Consider the following 19,420-nt stretch of genomic DNA (forward strand, 5'->3'; position numbering starts at 1 on the left):
ATATGATTGGCTGAGCAGGTAGGATGGTACAACAGCTGGACTAGAATTGATAAGAAGGTAGAAGTCTAATTATACTTACTGGGTATGTGGTTCTCTTAGGACTTCTCCCATTGGACTTCTGCCTGCACAGATTTCAAACACAGATATAGGGAGCAGTCCTAGGCAGGTCTACTCAGGCATGAATCCCATTTTACTCTGTAGGAGTAACTCCTAGAAGAGTATTTTAAGATTATAACCCCAGGGAATGATGGGGTTTATTAGAGATGCCAGGGATTGAGTCAGAAATTTTCAGTAGTTGAAATAATATCCATTAGTATTTAAAACTGAATTAAACAAGCAGAGGATCCATAGTAAACTAAGAGAACATCTCTACTATTCTATCTATCTATCTATCTATCTATCTATCTATCTATCTATCTATCTAGTAGACTGCCCTACCCCCGAAGGGCCCAGGGCGGTTTACAAGCCAACCAAACACAATACATCACAGCTAGAAAACAATCAAATAATCTCAGTTAAAACAATAAAAACAATAAAAACAGTAGCAGCAGTAACCTTTCAATAATTAATTAAATTAAATTAATGGATGATGTCCAGTATTAAACCCTGGGAGGGGACTGGCAGATGTTCAAATAAGCCGATGACACATAGGGCAACAGGGAGGGGCGAACTTAGCGGCCAGCCTCCCCAAAAGCCCGGTGGAACAGCTCGGTTTTACAGGCCCTGCAGAACTCCCCAAGGTCCCACAGGGCCCTAACAGATGGAGGAAGAGAGTTCCACCAGGCAGGGGCCAGGACCATAAAAGCCCTGGCCCGGGTGGAGGCTAGCCGCATCATAGAGGGATAAGGGACCACCAGTAAATTTGCCTCTGCCGAACGGAGAGGTCGACTCGGGACATATGGGGATTTTCTCTTCTCCTTTCCTGAAAATTCCTCTCCCATTTTCCTGCTTTCTTCTTTCCTTCCCACCTAGCAATTAGTCTACCCTTATTTTCCCTACCCATCTCAGTTTTCCCTTTTTTCTTTATCCTGGCAGCCACTCCCTCGGACAAGTTTGGACACGTTTTATGGTGCCAGTTGCTAGTGTGGGTCCAGTGGCATAGTGGGGAACTTACAAGGAGTTTTATAGGGAACCTCATTTTCCCCTGTATCCCCTCTTTTCTTTCTCCTGGTCATCTCTATATCCTTATCTCCTTCCTATCCACCAACCTTTCTCTTAACTGCTTTCCATCTTCAGGTATAATTATCATTTATTTACTTCATTTTAGTCCCACAATGAGGGCTAAAAGCCACTTACAGTATTCTCGTCTTCTCCATTTATCCTCACAACAAACCTTTGAGTTAGATTTCACTAGTGTTAGGAATTAAAAGAAAATTGGGATTTAAACAACTGGCACCAGCACTGTAAAAGGAAAGATAAAATGCAGATAAATTTAGTAGGCCAAAGCTGGGAATCTAATGAGAAAGAACAGGAAATTAGAGTTGATGGCATAATGAAGAATGCTAGCACTGATTCATAAAACAATTGTTAAAGGGAATAGTAAAATAAAGAAACCAAAGCAAATCACTAAGTAATTCTAACATGTACAATATCTATTTGCTCTGTTTCTTCTGTGAAGGAATATGCCACCTACAGGCAGTGTCAACATTGCCTGTAATGTTCCACTATCTCCATTTTAAAATCTGATTGTACTCTAGTTGTGAAAGATTACTGGGAGTAAAAGATACCAGAGCCTGGGAATCCCATTATCCCATGATTCCTCTTTACTAGCTTTTAAACAGACACACTTATCTCATCAGAACTGTACACAACACTGCTATTAATTATATATATTATAAATAAAGAAAAACAGGCCACATCATTACACATTATTACTTTTGCCATTTTTAGCTCAGATCTTTGAAAACACCACTGATTCTGTCCTCCCCTCTCTCTTAATGCTTTTGGCAAGAAAATAAGAAACAGTCCATTTATCTTTGGTAATTTTTAAATGATAGGTGATTTCTTTTCCCCCCCTAGAATGCTTTTGACTCTGTTTTTAATTCTTTGCATTTTTATCTGTGTGACAAGTACAAAAGCAACTGTTCCAATTTGTTCTCTGTATTGTAAGATAAATTACAGTATGCTATTCCAGCATAAGTATGCCACAGCCTACTTAATAATGATCTTTATTAATATGAATAAATATAGAGACCAAAGGGAAGAGACAGGACTAGAGCCTTGGAACCTGTTATGTCTCATCAACCTCAATGGATGAGAAAACACTGCACTGATCCTTAATTTACAGTATACACAACTTGTGACAGAAGTTTTTATAACTCGAAAAATTGCACTTAATAAATATGAGGAGATACAGGTTTTCTTGATTACTTAAACCTAAATGTTTATTAAAGCTTTCATGAGAAGTTTGTCTTAATTTAAACAAAACTGGGTTCTGCTGAACTTGAGCCATTTTTTTGATGTGGATTCCAGTACACATGAAATGATTTTAATAATATCCAAACTCATTTCATTTGTAAATGAAGTTTATACAGGCTTCACTTCAAGGTTTGGCTACCACAATCAGAACTAAAGTGAAGTTCATTTTTCTTAGGTACAAGAGTTTACAAAGTTTGGTATTTCATTTCATTAATGTGAAATGTTCAAAATTATTATTTTTTAAAAATATCACAGTAACTAAATCCTTATAAGAGGACCACATGTAAATGTTTGTCATACAGTCCATGGATCGATGTAAAGTATTACTTGTATTTTCCTTTTTGTTGTTGATATTATACAGTGATGTTAGACACATGATGGATATCATTGCTGAAAAAGGGGAAGGGGGGAGGAGAGAGAGAGAGATCTGAAACACAGCCGAAAGGTGGCACTAAGCCAGGACACTGAAAAATGGCAAACATGTCACATTTTAACAGCTGGATGCAGAAATATTTCTCTTTAATTTGGAAGGATAATTTTTTTTTCACAGCAGGGCACACTCAAAAGACTACAAGATCAAAGAGGGTGGGTCTCACTAGTCAAACATCATCTGGTTCCAGGAAAGAGCAAAATGAATGAACTGTCAGGCTTTTCTTCCCCCTGGTGTATATATATGTTTTTGCCAAGTAAAAAGTAAAAGGTTCAGTGGCTTGTTCTGATCACAGTTCTGATCTTGATAATGGAAAGCTAATTCTCCAAAGTCTTCCTCTGATCAGCTGACAAGGAATGTCTGAAGAAGACCCCAGATTGATTGATGGTCCACTTTTTATTGATGGTCTGCCTTTCTTAGAGATAAGGAAGATAGGCCAATAGTTCTTTGAAGGGCACCTGTGATTTGACCACGTGTTCATCTTAGCATTCTAATCTTCACAGAAACCTTAAAGAACATCATAGGATGCTTAGCCGTAAGTAGCCAGCACAGCAACGGGGAGGGAACTGACTTTCACAAGCAAACGAAACAGTGGGGAAATGGTGATTTCTAAAATGGCAACTTTGGTCCTAAGAGAAGAAAAGATTTTTTCAAAATTAGCTGAAAATGAAGCATAATCATGTAGCTTTTCTACTTGTAAAATTTAATAATGTGAAGGATTGCAATACTTTGGGCATTTATCAGTATGAAATTATAGCTCCATTTTTTACAACCATTACTCATTTGTTTTATGGGGAATCTCAAGCATAGTTTATCATAGGCTAAGCTTTATTACTTAAACATTTAATCATCTCAGGAACTTGGCATTCCAGTCATTTCAAAATACACTCTCAAAATGCATTTTAGAGAAATATAAGTTAGGCTTTTCATGACAAGAAACCTTAGTGCACCTCTTCAAAATGCTTGCTTTAAATGGTTGCAAAATTAATTATTAAAATAAAGCAAAAAAAAGTGCAGGATCTGCAATACTAATTAGTTCATATAAATTGTTCTGTAGCTAAATTCATAGGCAAGATGATGTAACTGTTAGGAACTCTGGGTTAGGAACTCAGGGTTCTCATCTTTGGTTTAGGAAATCCCTGGAGATTTTGATGGAGGAGCCTGGAGGGAGGGGGAGAGCTTGGGCAGGGGAGGGTCATCGGCAGGGTATAGTGCCATAGGCCCCACACTCCAAAGCTGCAGTTTTCTCTAGGGGAGCTGGACTTTGTAGTCAAAATATAGTTGTAATTACAGGAGATCTCCTGGTCCATCTTGGAGGTTGGCAATTTTAGTTAATGTAGATTTCAGTTTAGACAAGCTTACTGTCTGTACTGAAGTATTCTCAATGTTCAGGAAAAAATATGTGACTTGGTTCAGGGGCGGAGCAAGGGGGAACTGTGCCTGGCGCTCACGTGCACCCTGTGTCCCTGCTGTGGTGCTGGCTGTCCCGCCCTGGAACGCCCTGGCTATGCCCCCACATTGGGGTGCACCCTGGGCATCACAACCCCCCCTTCCCCATGGATGCTACGTCACTGCTTGGTTCACATCTGACAATAGCCACCATGTGAACACTTTGGACATTTAGGCTTCTATGAGGGACAACCCTGGCTGATGTACAGGAGTCTTTGCTGATCTTCCATAGCTCCTCCTCCACAGCTACAGCCACAGTAAGACTATAAAACAAAAATCAACATTAGATACTTAAAGTACATAGAGTTATTTGAAACAAACAGTGTGCTCTGGAATAGGTCCTGTTGCAGATAGAGCCCCAGCCGGAATAGAGCCCCAGCCGGATAGAGCCCCAGCCGGAAGCCTTTGGAAAACTCAATAGTCAATACCTCTCACATCAGCAGTTCAACACTGATGTGAAATTCAAATACCATTAAGGACTGTCTGCTTCAGGAAGGTTAAACAGATTATGTGCTACTTTACCATACTAGCTAGATAGAGAACTACCAGTGTAAATCAGTCATAAGCTCACTAGATAGCCATAGACAAAACATTCTTGCAAACAGAAATAATTATATTGATCTACCTTACAGAGTTTTTGTAAGGACTTCATAAAATATAGTATATGAAGAGCCCTGCTGGAATAAACTAAGGGTCTATCTAATGCAGAATACTTTTGCTTATAGTAGCCAAACAAATGCTTTTAGGAAGCTCATAAAAAGGGCACAAAGGCAATTATTCTTCTCTGTTGTTCCTCCATCATCAGTGGCTGGTATTCAGAGGTAAACATCTCTGGACAAAACCTTTGGCTAGTAGTTGGCAGGAGACATATTAAGTAACATGATACTTACTGGACTCAGTAGGGGTGGGGAGGTTTTTACTATAGAAATGTATGGGGTCCCTAGAGGGTCACTAAAATTTCAATGTTCAAGGGATTTCAACATCCATGTGGACTTGGCCTCATCATCTCAAGCAGCGGACCTAGTGGTTTTTATGACAGCAGTGGGACTTTTCTTGGTTAATATGGATCCTACACATCAAGCAGATAACATGCTGGATTTGATCTTTGGGATGGGGGTGACCATGAATCTGATCTCTGCAGAAGGAGTGCCATGGTCAGATCATTTTGCCCTGAAGGCCTGAATGAACGTCGACATCCCTCTCTGCTTAGGCAGAGGGCAGATTTATGCCCACCTGCCCATGGAGACTTATGGACCCAATTGAGTTCTGGAATGCTCTGCAGGATCCAAAGCCCACTGGTGGTTCTCTTGATGAGCTGGTGGAGGACTGGCATGACTGGTTCTCTTTGAAGCAATTGAAGAGATTGCCCCTGATGTTCTCTTTGCTCTTGGACCAACCCAACACCCTGGTGTGTGGACAAATTGCAGTTGACAAAACAGGAACTAAGATGACTTGAATGAGTTTGGCGAACTTGTGTGATGAAGCTGCCAGAATATCTTATAGGATGTTTATGAAATCCTATGAGGTGGCAATAAAGGCAGCGAAGAAGGAATTCTACATGGCCTCCATTGCATCTACTAACTCTCAGCCAGCACAATTTTTTAGGGTATTGGATCTCTGAAATTCCTTTCTGCAGGATCTAAAAATATGAGTAATATGGCCATCAGCTGTAATGCTTTTGCAAGGTTTTTGTGTGTGGATAAAATCTTGTCACTCCGCCACAACCTCCCATCAACTAATGATACAACAAAGGCTCCTTAGCTGCCTTGAAGTGAAGGCCCCTTAGTGAAGGCCCCTTAGCTGTCTGTAGTCTGCTCTTTGAGGCCAATATGGACAGGATAGTCATAGCTGTAAAGCCTACCACTTGCCTTCTTGACATGTGCCCACTGTGTTTAGTCAAGGTGATGGGGTGTGGCATCCTCGATGGGAAATTATTAACCTCTCACTTGAGTCAGAAGTTTTCCCAGAAAGGCTAAAGGAGGGTGAGATCTAACTGCCCAAACTGGACAGAGATCTTAACACCAGCTTCCTGCTTCAAAAGCCTGGATGTGATCCTATAGTTCTCCCTTTCCATGGAGGCCCAGGTCACTCACATGGTCAAAATCGCTTTTTTCGTCTATGCCAGGCTCAGCAGTTGATTCCTTATCTGTCCCATTCAGACCTTGCCACAGTGATCAATGAAATGGTCACCTCCAAACTGGATTGCTCTACACTTGCTCTACACTGGCCTATCTTGGGGATTGCTCCAGAAACTGCAACTGATCCAGAATGCAGCATTGAGAGTTCTTATTGAGACTCAGTGAGAGTATATATTCTTAGAATCATAGAGTTGGAAGAGACCCCAAGGGCCATGAAGTCCAACCCCCTGCAATTCAACACACAATTAAAGCACTCCCAACATATGTTCAAATATTTGACCTGTGCTCAGCCAGCTGTACTGGTTACCAGTTGAATTCTCGATCATGATCAAGATTCTGATGTTAACCTTTAAGGCCATCAGGGACCTTTGTATCTGTGAGATCACATCTCTGTATACTGCCCCCAGAGGATGCTTCATCCTTTACGGGAAACTTCTTTCCTCCAGTCTAACTTCATTCCTCCAGATGTCCAGCTAGCCTTAACTAGAGGTCTGGCCTGGTGGAACTGTCTGCCAGCTGACACCAGGACCCTGCAGGATCCTGGTCAGTTCCACTGGGCCTGTAAGACAGAGAAGTTCCACCAAGCCTTTGGTTGAAGCAGCTATGGTTTTTTCCATCTGGCTGGCTTCCCAATCTGCCCCTTGCTTGCTCCTGTTACTTGACCAATTTGTTCTGGGCGGGTGGGAGAAGGTAAATTTCTGAGGCTAAATGGAATCTAGAAATGGTGCCTGAAGGATTTGTTGTTGCCATCTTTAGAACTTGTTTGATTGATATTGTAGTTTTTATCTTTTGTTTTATACTTGCTATTTTTTTAAGGAAAATTGTATTTTATATATGTGTTAGCTGCCTAGAGCCCGGTCTAGACTGGGAAAGGGCAGGATAGCAAATGAACGAACAAATGAATATGATGACATAATTTCTTGTTTTTGAGTGAGAAGTACCATTCTGCCATGCTATTTCCCCCTCCTTCTTTTTTTCTCACTGCTCATTCAAGCAGCAGTGGGGCAAACAGGAAGGAGCCCTCCTGCTGGAAGTCACTAAGTAACATCCTTATAAAGTGAGCTATAAGATAGTCAATCCTCCAGTTAAAAACACCCCACAGTAACAGCTATCATCTCTCAATTTAACCCACTATCAATATCAAAGGGATGGTAATGTTGGCTCAGGGTTAGAGGGTATTGTTAAGTGTTTTATTGTATTTATGTATTTTGAGTGCTTAGAAAAAGTGCTATAAATGCAAAGTAGTAACACAGTAGCACCAACACAGTCATTCACTGAACAGACTCAACCTCCTTTATTCCCATAAAATGAAAGAAGCCTCAGAGGAAGCAAGCTGTAGGTCACATTTCCTCTGAAATCCAGCCTCACATCTAGTGACTTCATGCTGCAGTAAGGCTTTATGCTACCAGAGATATTTCATTGCCCCTTATGTCAATATACATGTACAACTTCAAGTCTGGAGGAAAAATGGAAGGTGGAGGAGGGTGGTTCTTACTTGCAGTTTCATATATTACTGTAAGCATAGTAGTGGGTATATGCTGCATGACCTCTGCTTATCTTTAAATAGATATATATGGTGAAAATAGTTAAGTCAATATTAGTTGGGTTCTTAGTTCTTACACATTATTATTTTTGAGATTATGTTCTCAAGTAGATACACCATATCAGTCTGAAAGACTGGATGAAGAACTCTTAAAAACATAATTGTAGCATAATTGGGTTTAAAATACAGATTGGTGGAAAATTCCACATATTCTATTTAGGAGTCCTTCTCATCAGGAATTACCTGAGATCTATTATCTGAAATATTGGATGTACTTAGTTATGGGAGTTCTCAGCCTACTGGCTGCTAATACCTTATCTACATGATGGTGACACCATCAGAGAAGGATTCTTCATTTAAAAAAAAAAGAAACCTGTAAGCTACTGGTAATTGTCACCCTGCTTTTAAACAGATACGCACCAAATATTGTCATGTCACATTTGTTGAAGTGTAGCCGAAAGTCAGACTGAAATGAAACCTGTTTCTAACTTAATTCTATAGGTTGTCAGATAATTTTGGTGACCTTAAATAACTTGATTGAACTGGACCTATTTGCCTTCTCACTGTAATCAGGTTTTTTTTTAGAATCTATAAGCCTTACAACTTTTTAAAAAGAATCATTAGAATAAATGTTTACAGAGTTAATAGTACAATCCTAAGTGGAGTTATACCCTCGCAGCCCATTGATTTCCCTGTATTAGAAGCTCTGTTATAACTTCTAGTGGAACTTGGTGTAGTTCTTCATCATCCTACACTACTATTTTGGAGCCTGTTTAGTGTTCACAAGGCTTTGTTTATTGGAGTTACGAGACAGTTTCCCTCATCTTTGTATCATCACTTCTTTTTTGGTCTATTCAATTTCCCTTGGCAATGAACTCAATTCATATTTTTCTACAAAATAAACAATTGACCTCTGGAACTCTCTTCACCAGAAGTATTAATTGCCAATCATTTAATGAAGTTTGAAAACCTACTGGACAATTTTGTAGGAGACTGAAAGAATATCAACAACGATTGCCCATGATGTTAAGAGCATCCATCCTAATACTTAAGATGCTGCTAATACTGTAATACTTTAAACAAAGTGACTTGTAACAGACTACAGGGACTCTATTAACAGCCTATGTTGTTAAAACTTTCTGAATATGGCCATTATCAGAGACAGAATACTGGACTAGATTGTCATTAGCCTGAACCAGTGTAGCCTATTTATGTTCTTGTTTAGTGTACTTTAATATTTGCAATTTACAGTGGTTTCTAATAAATGAAGGTGGCAAACAGCTTCCACCTTTCTGCTGCTGCTTCATCATAACCCAACCATTCTCATATATATGGTATGCAACATGAATTAGGCTAGAAACACTGCACAAACAGTAGAACAAAGAATTCAGCAATCAATATAATGTGTCAAACCAGCAATGAATTGGAAGGGTAAGGAGGATAATATAGCTTATCAACTTAGTATTTGTTGCACTTTGGGTTTTAAAAGTCAATATACTGAAAAGGATGGTTGTGTGAATTCAAGGATATGAACAATCTCTGTTCTGACTGAGCATTTTCCTCTGTGAGAAGGCTCTGAATTTTCCTGCATTCTCTGCCTTGTTTATTCTAGTGGACATGGCAAACAGGGACTGTGTCAGGCCTCATGAGGGCTGTCTGTGTGGCAGCCATAATCTTATGGAATGGGCTACCTGAGGAACCAAACGAGGTAGCATCGCTGCTGATGTTTAGAAGGAACTGTTCAAAATGATGTTCAGAAAGAACAATTCAAAATGGTTGTTGATTAAGTTAATACAATTTTGGCCCTGTTTAGTGGCATGATTAGCTTCTAGAATTACTGTAAAATCCATAGATATGGTGCATTAACTTTCTAGAATACATAATTAAGAAAAAATACACTTTACATTTTCTTTAAATGCTTGAGTTTGAATACTTGGTGGAGAACCATCTTGAGTGCAAGGCAAAACTTTAGAGACCATGGTTACCTCTTGATCCATTGGAGCTGAGGAGGGCATATGATTTACTTTCATGTCATGTTTGGGTTGTGTTTGGTGATGAGAACGGGCCAAAAGGAAATCTTGGTTAGAAGATTCCTGCTGATTCTTGGCAACTCTGGTTTGAGATTTTACTTGTTTACCATACATACTCATGTATGTCGAGTTTTTCAGCACATTTTTTGTGCTGAAAAAGCCCTCCTCGACTTATACACGAGTCAGCTGTATTTCAAAAAATATTTTAGGGGTTTTACTTTGTCGGCCGCCAGGGGGCGCAGTTTTTAGGCTAGCAAGTAACACACCTGATGATACCACCCAAGTTTGGTAAAGTTTGGTTCAAGGGGTCCAAAGTTATGGACCCCCAAAGAGGGTGTCCCCATCCCCCATTGTTTCCAGTGGGAGCTAATAGTAGATGGGGCTACATTTTGAGGGTCCATAACTTTGGACCCCTTGAACCAAACTTCACCAAACCTGGGTGGTATCATCAGGATAATTGATTTCTGATACCAGCCAGGGTTGGCGATGTTTGGTTTAGGGGGTCCAAAGTTATTGACCCCCAAAGGGAGCACCCCATTCCCCATTGTTTCCAATAGAAGCTAATAGTAGATGGGGCTACATTTTGAGGGTCCATAACTTTGGACCCCTTGAACCAAACTTTACCAAACCTGGGTGGTATCATCAGGAGGGTCTCCTAAAGATACTCTGAAATGTTGGTACTGCTAACATAAACATTCCTTCCCTGACCAAAAATCCAGTTTTGAACAATTTTAACTCTTGTGTTTTAGCTTGGTTGCTGGTTGAGCTAAGGTTTTTTTTACTTTTAAAGTTATTGTTGAGACCATATTGTTTTTGTTGACTCCCTTTTCAACTTACAGAGCTAGTTTACTGTTTTTCTTTGAAATAAATATTCAAAAACATTTAACCTACTGATGCCTCAATTAATGTAATTTTATTGGTATCTATTTTTATTTGTGAAATTTACCAGTAGCTGCTGCATTTCCCACCCTCGACTTATACGTGAGTCAATAAGTTTTCCCAGTTTTTTGTGGTAAAATTAGGTGCCTCGACTTATATGCGGGTCGACTTATACACAAGTATATATGGTACCTTTATTTTACCTTCATAACGGTTGAATTCCGAATCATCTTCAAGGTGTGGGTTTTGACCTTCAAGGCTTTGCACGGCCTGGGACCCTCGTACCTTCGGGACCGCATCACCCCATATGTCCCAATTCGGCCCCTGCGTTCTGCAGAGGCCAACCTACTGGTGATCCCCGGCCCCTCTATGATGCGGCTGGCCTCCACGCGGGCCAGGACGTTTACGGCACTGGCCCCGGCCTGGTGGAACACCCTTCCTCCAGCTGTCCGGGCCCTGCGGGACCTGGGTGAGTTCCGCAGGGCCTGCAAGACTGTGTTGTTCCACCGGGCCTTTGGAGTGTCCAGCTGCTGAGCGGTGCGCACTCACTGCTCTGTGCCTGGGACAGTTACATCAGGGTCCCCCTCATATTGAGGGGCCCCACCGCCCCCCCTCATGGGGGAAGGTTTTAAATTGGGGTTGGACGCCTCTTGTTGTTATTATGTATTATGGTTATTCGCTGTTTTTATGAGTTTTAAGCTATTTTATGGGATGGAGCTTATGTATTTATATTTGTATGACCGCTCCTGTTGATGTTCAAATAATGTTGTTCACCGCCCGGAGCCCTTTGGGGATCGGGCGGTATATAAATTTAATAAATAAATAAATAAATAAATAAATAAATAACAGACCTTTGAGGTACTTTAGGTTGAGGGTGGGAATGTCCAAAGGTCAGCAGTAAGCTTCCATGGCAAAGATGAGATTATTTATTTATTTATTTATTATCATATTTATATACCGCCCCATCCCCTGAGGGCTCTGAACCTGAGTTTGAACCTGAGTTTCATACCCTAGTCCAACACTAACCACCACACCGCATGGGCTTTCATTTGATTTCTTGCAGGGCAATTGCTTCCCTAGCAAGCAACAGATTGTGTCTTTTGTAAGTTATTTTTACACTTTTAGAAAATAGTCCACTAGGGTCGTTTTTGCACAGTCCGAATATTCCAGGTTGAGCAAGGGAAATATCCCAGTTTGGCCAAGAAGTTTACATGGTTCCCAGTCTTAAATGGGTTTGTCCTGCAATATTTACCTCATCCCAGGATTTTCAAAAATTGCCACTGTGGTGATTTTTTTCAAAAATCCCGTGGTGAACCCACTACCGTGCAAACATCACAGGAGCAGAAATAGTTTATTTTTCCCGCCCAGCCACCTGATCTCCCTACCCCATAGCCCGATCTCCCCATCTGATGTTATGTCAGCTTTCAACTCTGCTGAGCCACTGACCGTTGCAGCCCACCCTTCCCAAAATGTCCCCCCAAGCATGTTTTCTGCTCATGGTATTGACTAGGTGCCATTTCGCCTGGGTTAATCAGGAGTGGAGTCCCAAAATGTCCCCGTTTTTTTCTGTACATGTACTGGTTGCTCAGAGCACATAGCTAGGGAGATGTGCACTTTGGATCAAATGTTAGTGGGCATATCATGGAAGGGGACTCTCTAGTTTTCCACAAAAATATGAGAATGTGAGTGGGAATGTGATGTGTGCCATTGGTGTCATGTGGGAATGGAAAATTGCCCCCACCCCCGCCCCCAAGGCCTGGCAAAAGCCCAGAGTAGCCTGGTGGGCTCAGCCAGGTTGCTTTTTCAGCCAGCTGCTCTTTGCAGCTACCTGAACTAAGGTAGGTGAGGGTGGGTCCCCACGGGGGCCCATGGGGGCATGGGGGGCAAGGCGTGGGTATCATTTTGCCCTGGGTGCCATTTGCCCCCCCCCTCCACACCACTAGCTGTGCCTCATTGTTTTTTGCTGCCACTTGCTGTGTTGTAGCCTGCGCCAGGGCCTATCCAGAACTGGGAAAAGGGGGACTTTGTTTTCCCCTGCTACTGCCCCAAAACAACAGCCAATCAGAATACAGGACACCGGGGATGTTTGTGCATGCGCAGATATGCTTGCGGTGTAAATACAAAAGACTCAGGCTCGTGCAAAACAAACTGGAGTATTCCTCCTGGTCTTCACTCTATTCCTTCACAGAAACAGATAGCAATGGGGGAAATGGGAGAAAGAAATGGGATAAACCAGGATAAAATAGACCTTGGATTGTAAGATACTGATTGTAACCTGGTATAATTGTGCTGTGCAGAAACGACCTAGGAACAGCCTTGCAGATAAGTATAAAACATTTGTGTGTGCTAAATGCCATCAAGTTGCTTCTGGCTTATAGCAACCATATGAATGAATGAGCTCCAAAATTCAGGCTTGATTTGATCTACAACCCACTTATCTGTGTTTCTGGTGGTTTTTGCTATCCATAAAACTCTCCTCCAACATCATATTTCTAACAAACATGGGTTTTGTTGTTTTGCACCCAAGCTTGACTTTTTGGGAAACTAGACCCACCAACCCACAAGCAGGTAAATGATGTGAAAAGTCATTTTTTTCAAGGCTGCTCACCTTAAAATTTCCAAGCGAGTTGTCTGCAAAAGCTGTCCAGCTCTGAGCTGTGTCAGGCATGATGCTCCCTGATTGCTGCTTTGTATATGGTGAACTCAAGTATCTAACAATGTGGTATTTGTTTGCAGTCTTGTAGATGGCAATGTGTACAAGTTACACCTGCAGCATTGGCACAGAAAAGAAACTTTCTTAAGACTCTATAGCAGTATAGGAGGCAGCAGCAGCAACAGCAGCAAAGAGGCTTAGGCTGAACATAGTGGCTTAGTAGCTAAATGACAGGGCTGGGTCTGGGACAGGGGATGAAATGGGGCAGTTGTCCCAGCAGCATGCAGAGGGGGTGACAGCCTCTCCTGATTGCTTGGATATGTGTGGTTGTCTCTGGTGAGAAACTTGAGCTATTTATGGGTCACTACTTGGAAGATCATGCTAACCCCTGAGAGCCTGCTGGAGCTGGTGCTGAAAGATGCCTGCATTCACTTGTGCTGATGCTGGAGCACCAGAAGGATTTGCTCTGGACTTGCCTGGCCTGATCACCCAGCAGCAGGGGCCTGTATAGCTGTGCTTGGAGCTGGCTGGTTGCAGGAGTGGGCAAGGCATTAGGACCAAGCAGCAAGGCTGTGTCAGGGTGCTAAAAAGATGGCATGTGAGGGCGGCAAGCACTTGGTATTGGTGGTACCATTCAGAGGGACTTGTTGCCCTATATATGTCACGAAACCATTTTTACTGTTTCTGTGTCTATTATTTGGGCATAAGCAGATGTTCATGGCTTCACTGATTACAGACAAGGATGCTTCTGTATCCATTTCCATAGCTAGGCTTTAAATAGATCTTAGCCAAAAGGCCAAGAAGTGATAGGCTTTATATGTTAATAGTAACTTCCACTTGCATTGGCTTTTCTTTCTTTATTTTTAAACTACATTAAACATTGTGTACAGTTGACCTTTGGAATAACCTTCCTCGCCTGCAGCTTGGTGAACCTCTGTTTTGTGGCTTTCCTTCTCTTTTTTCCTGCGCATTTTTCCTAGGGTGCATCTTTGCTAAGTGACCTTGTTTGTGGCCCATCAAGCTCATGCTATTTCTGTAGGAGTGGGGTGGGTTATCATTTTTCCCTACACCTTTGGAGGGGCATCACTTTTTCCATGACAGCTCCTTTTCAGTTATGCTGGCTGAACAATTTAAGCATAGTGGCTATGAGTGCCTGGACATCCGTGGATGGTTTACAAGTCCCCTGCAAGTCTAAAGTATGTTGGGTTGCCGCTTCCAATGTTGTGCAATGTTCAAAGCTTTTTAAAACTCTAGGCTGTATTCTGCCAGCAAGCATCTCTAAATCTAAATCTCTAAAGCATCACTAATGTCAAAGACCTAGCCTGTCCCTCAATATAGAATTGAAAGTGTCTCCAAAAGTACAGTGTTCCAAAAGGCAGCACAGTTCTGCTACGAAAAGATCTACTACCATTCCAAATTGGCATGAAAAACTGTTAAACTTAAGCATTTTAGGGTTGTCGATTTAGGGTTGTAATGATTTGAGACAATTACAATCAGCTCCTCAAATGATTTGTCCCTGGGCTTTTCAGGATCCACCAAACATCTAAGTAAGCCATTAGTCTTTGCTTCACAAATACTTAGTAAAATTACACACTTTTAATCCTCATAATGAATATCATTAGCAATGAAATACTGGGAGAGCCTGTCTGCATACTGGACCCAGTCCTCCTGATCAGCTTCAGACTCCATAATTCCATAGGCAGCTGCACTTCTGCTTTTGTAATGTAAAGAAACAAGTGAGACTGTTGCAACTAGTTCAGCCTCTTCACCAGTGCAAAGTTTGGAGTCCACATGAGCAAGTCAAAGCTATAAATCTGCTTTATTTGAACTGCAGAACACAAAGCCACAGCCAGGTACCATCTTAGAATCAGGCCTCAATTAACCCGACCTTCCTCAGGAACATGGTATGACTACTGAACAAAAATTTCTGCTACTCAGCCACTTGGTAGCAACTAACAAATACATGACTACTAGAATAGGATTATTGTTCATAAAGTCCATCTTTCAAGCCTTCAGCCTTTCTAATAAGCATTGATGCTTCTTTGAGCTAAAGGAAACTACATTGAAAATGACTGACTGACTTTGATTCACTGTGCAGATGCATCCAAGATTAGAAACTGCATTCATACAGCCATTAACAAGCACATTTACAAATCATGATGTATCTTAATGTTTCCTGATGTTTCAGTTGTTTTTACATGGAGCTTATAGGTAAGTTAGTGTTGCTGCCATATCTAGCCATAAGAAGATTGAGCCTGGCGCTAGTGAGAGGATTGGGGACAGGACCATGGGGAGCAGGTGATGTCACTGACATCATTATGTCAATTCTAGGGGAACTCCAGAAGTGAAATAGAATAGCTCTAGTAATTTCTAGCTCTAGAAATTCTGATGTACAACCATAGAGTTTCCAGCAACTCCTAGAGCTACCCTATGATACTATTATGTTTCCCCTGAAAGAGATGTGGTGACAATAGCTGTTTTTGAAAATTTTCTCCTGGCACCACACTGAGTGGTGGCAGGCAAAAAAGGGTTGCCACTAGGAGACTTTGCTTGCATTGCAGGAGTCCTGGTAGCCCTATTGTAGCTCCATGAGTGGACCTCCCTCATCTCTCTGCCTATATAGTGTGAACAAAGATATTTTAAATGTTTGTTTAATGATATTAAGTTATTCTTACTAATATTAAGGTGTGTCTAACAACAGATGAACAAAAGAGAACTGGCTAAGAGCCATGTTTTGTCTTTTTTTTTTGAGGTCTATTTAAATTTTCCATTGTACATAGTTTAGGGTCAAGTTCCATCACTTTATTTATTCCATAAATATTCTGCTTTGGAGGTTGCTGATTATCTAGCCAAGCATACCATAAGCGACTTTTGAACAAGTATGTATGCTGTGGTCAGTTATAAACAGGTTAAAGGTGCTTCCCACAGAGAATTCTTTCTCTTCCCTTCAATCAGAGAAATCATTTCTTCATACTTATGTGCAGACCTTTCCTATTAGGTAGAATGAGTGCTCAAGAATATTTAACTTTTTGTCTGTTTGTTTAGCTCTTCTGTCCCTAATTCCTGTGAGACCAAAGAGCATATGAAATAATAATGATAGTCACAAAAAGAAAGTATTAAACATTCAGTGCCCTCATAAAGATTTGATTCTTTAACCTTGGTAAAAGAGCAAAGTTCCAAAGAAAAGGTGTTAGATAAAAATACTGTACCCTTTCATCTTTGGTTCTCCTATCCCCCAAAAGAATGTCATATTTAAAGCAGTACAAATTGTCCTAAATGGATTCTTAGGTATTTTTAAAGCTGTCCTTTAGGAGGATTTAAAAAAGCAGCTGTGATTCATTCATTGTTATTAATTTTAAAACATTATTTAAAAATATTGATTGCTTACTCCATCAGAGAGATTGCTGTACCTTTCTGCCAAATCTTTCTCTAGAGATGAATGCCTCCTGTGAGAATTCTTCGCATCACCAGACAAAAGGGCTTGAAAACCCAATATAATATACTTTGTCAAACTAGACAGGTCCTATCTGCTGTTGTCACTTCCTTATGTCCAGTTAGGTTTCAAGTGCTGTAGAAATGGCTGCACTGCTCTTCGCACTTTCCCCCTTCTTAGCATTCTGCAACTCACTTTAGGAAATATTTAGTGGCCGTTCTCTTAGTAAAAGAAGTTTGGTGCAACTGACAAATGAAGGGGCCAAATACTTGTTTAGAGAATGCTAACCCTTGCCCAGACATTCCAGTGAAGTTCTCGTATCTAAATGTTTTATTATGTTTATCTGACAGTTCATTATTTAAGCCAAGCTTGTCCCAAATATTCTTTGGGAACTAAGGCTATTTCTCCGGTGCAACAGAAGTATGTTACACATAGGAAAGATTGGTTTGATAAGTGAAGATACATTTCTATCACCGAAAGAAAAAAACTCATTTGTTCCATTCAGGTTTCTAAGAGCATCAATAAACTGTGAAATCTCATTGCGATAAATTTCAGGAATAGGCACACAGAAACACCAGCAAAGCGGTGAAAATGATTGCTGATGATTCATTCTAACTATTTGACCTTCTGACCTCTTCTACAGATATATGACCAAGATGGGACACTACAGCACTTTATCGATGGTGGGGAACCTAGTAAGTCAAGCTGGATGAGGTATATTCGATGTGCGAGGCACTGTGGAGAGCAGAACTTAACAGTAGTCCAGTACAGGTAAAGTATATTTCAATTTATTTTATATATTTCAGTGTATTAAATGTCTCTGTTTATTTACTGTGATAAAGTGTTTCAAAGAAATATGTATCATACATCTCTACTACAACTGCTTGTACTTGAATGTACGAGCAGGATTTTGACAATGGCTTATTTTATTGTAGCAGTTGGTATTTAACATGTAAAGGTTAGAAATTGTGAAGTCAAGCCGGAGGATTGCATCTCTCTTCCACCTGCAGCCCGTTGTGTCCTCAAGATCTCTACCTGGAGGCCCTTAGCAACAGCAAGTGATACAGTGTGGAGAGGCTGCACCTTGAACAGAAATGCCTTTTATTTGTGCAAAGGCTTTTTTGGATTCAGCCCTTCTTAATTTTAATTATTATGAACCGAACATGAAGTGTAGTGTTGGGACATGCCTCTTAGATTCAGCAGCCGTGGGCAACAAGGTACTAACTGACAACTCTCTCACTTGTTTACTTTTTATTTCTTGCTATTCAATGTCTGCCTCATTTTCTGGCAAATCCACCCTGACTCCAAACTTGGTCAGCAGTTACTGTAGGCTTTGTATTGTTGAAGGCTTTCACGACCAGATTCAACTGGTTGTGGTGGGTTTTCCGGGCTTTGTAGCCGTGGTCTGGTGGATCTTGTTCCTAACATTTTACCTGCATCTGTGGCTGGCATCTTCAGAGGTGTATCACAGAGGGAAGTCTGTTACGCACTGTGACAGTGTGTAACAGATTTCCCCCTGTGATACACTTCTGAAGATGCACACAGTGTGTAACAGACTTTCCTCTGTGATACGCCTCTGAAGATACCAGTCACAGATGCAGGTGAAATGTTAGGAACAAGATCCACCAGATCACGGCCACAAAGCCCAGAAAACCCACCACAACCAATTGTAGGCTTTGTTTATCCTAGCCCACATTCAAAGTGCTGAGAGGTGCAAAACTCATCCTCCAACCCTGAGGTGCTAGAAGTTGAGACCAGGTTCAAAGAAACGTTGCTCAGCACCAAAGACCCCATTCTACCCAAAAGCAAGTGATGGTCAGATCAGGACATGCCCTCCATCACATGAGATATCACACCGGATGTTTACCTCGTATCGCTCCAAACCAAAGCAACCTGTCCTATTTTTGCTAAATGCATTATGGCCTAAACCAGGGGTCTCCAGATGTTCATGAACTACAATTCCCATCAGCCCCTGTCAGCATGGCCAATTGGCCATGCTGGCAGGGGCTGATGGGAATTGTAGTTCATGAATATCTGGAGAGCCACAGGTTGCAGACCCCTGGCCTAAACAGTCAGAGACCATGCCTAATTATTATCATCAATACTGGTACATTATCACTATAATTACCATCAACCTAAACATCAGGCGAGGGCAAGAAAGGGTTCTGCCCCTTTGTCATTCATGGGAAAATCTCCCAAAAATTCTGCTTGGCCCCAAATGGTAACCAGCTAATCCCATGATGTTCTACAGTAAGTGGATGCTTCACAGTGGATGGTGGCAAAAGCGGATATATGATTGTGATGCAGTGAATAATAATGTCTGCCTGCGTCTCCCCTATTGCCTGGCTGTTTCATCCCCCAGCCAAACTGTCCTAGAGCTTCATTGGAATCTAGACTGAGGGAAATCAATCCATGGCACAACAGCTGTGAATGTCTCTTTTGGACTA

General features: G+C 41.2%; 1 protein-coding gene across 4 annotated transcripts in view; it reads left to right on the forward strand.

Annotated features, from left to right (window-relative positions):
• PRDM6 (PR/SET domain 6) overlaps nt 1–19,420 on the forward strand; it is a 110,361-nt gene that overhangs the window by 52,747 nt on the left and 38,194 nt on the right. For all 4 annotated transcript variants that reach the window (XM_048504558.1, XM_048504559.1, XM_048504560.1 and 1 more), the window contains exon 4: nt 17,617–17,744. In XM_048504558.1, coding sequence (XP_048360515.1) covers nt 17,617–17,744 — 128 coding nt within the window. The remainder of the gene's footprint in view (nt 1–17,616; nt 17,745–19,420) is intronic.

The sequence above is a fragment of the Sphaerodactylus townsendi genome, linkage group LG07 (assembly GCF_021028975.2).
Source record: "Sphaerodactylus townsendi isolate TG3544 linkage group LG07, MPM_Stown_v2.3, whole genome shotgun sequence".
In the NCBI taxonomy this organism is placed as follows: domain Eukaryota; kingdom Metazoa; phylum Chordata; class Lepidosauria; order Squamata; family Sphaerodactylidae; genus Sphaerodactylus; species Sphaerodactylus townsendi.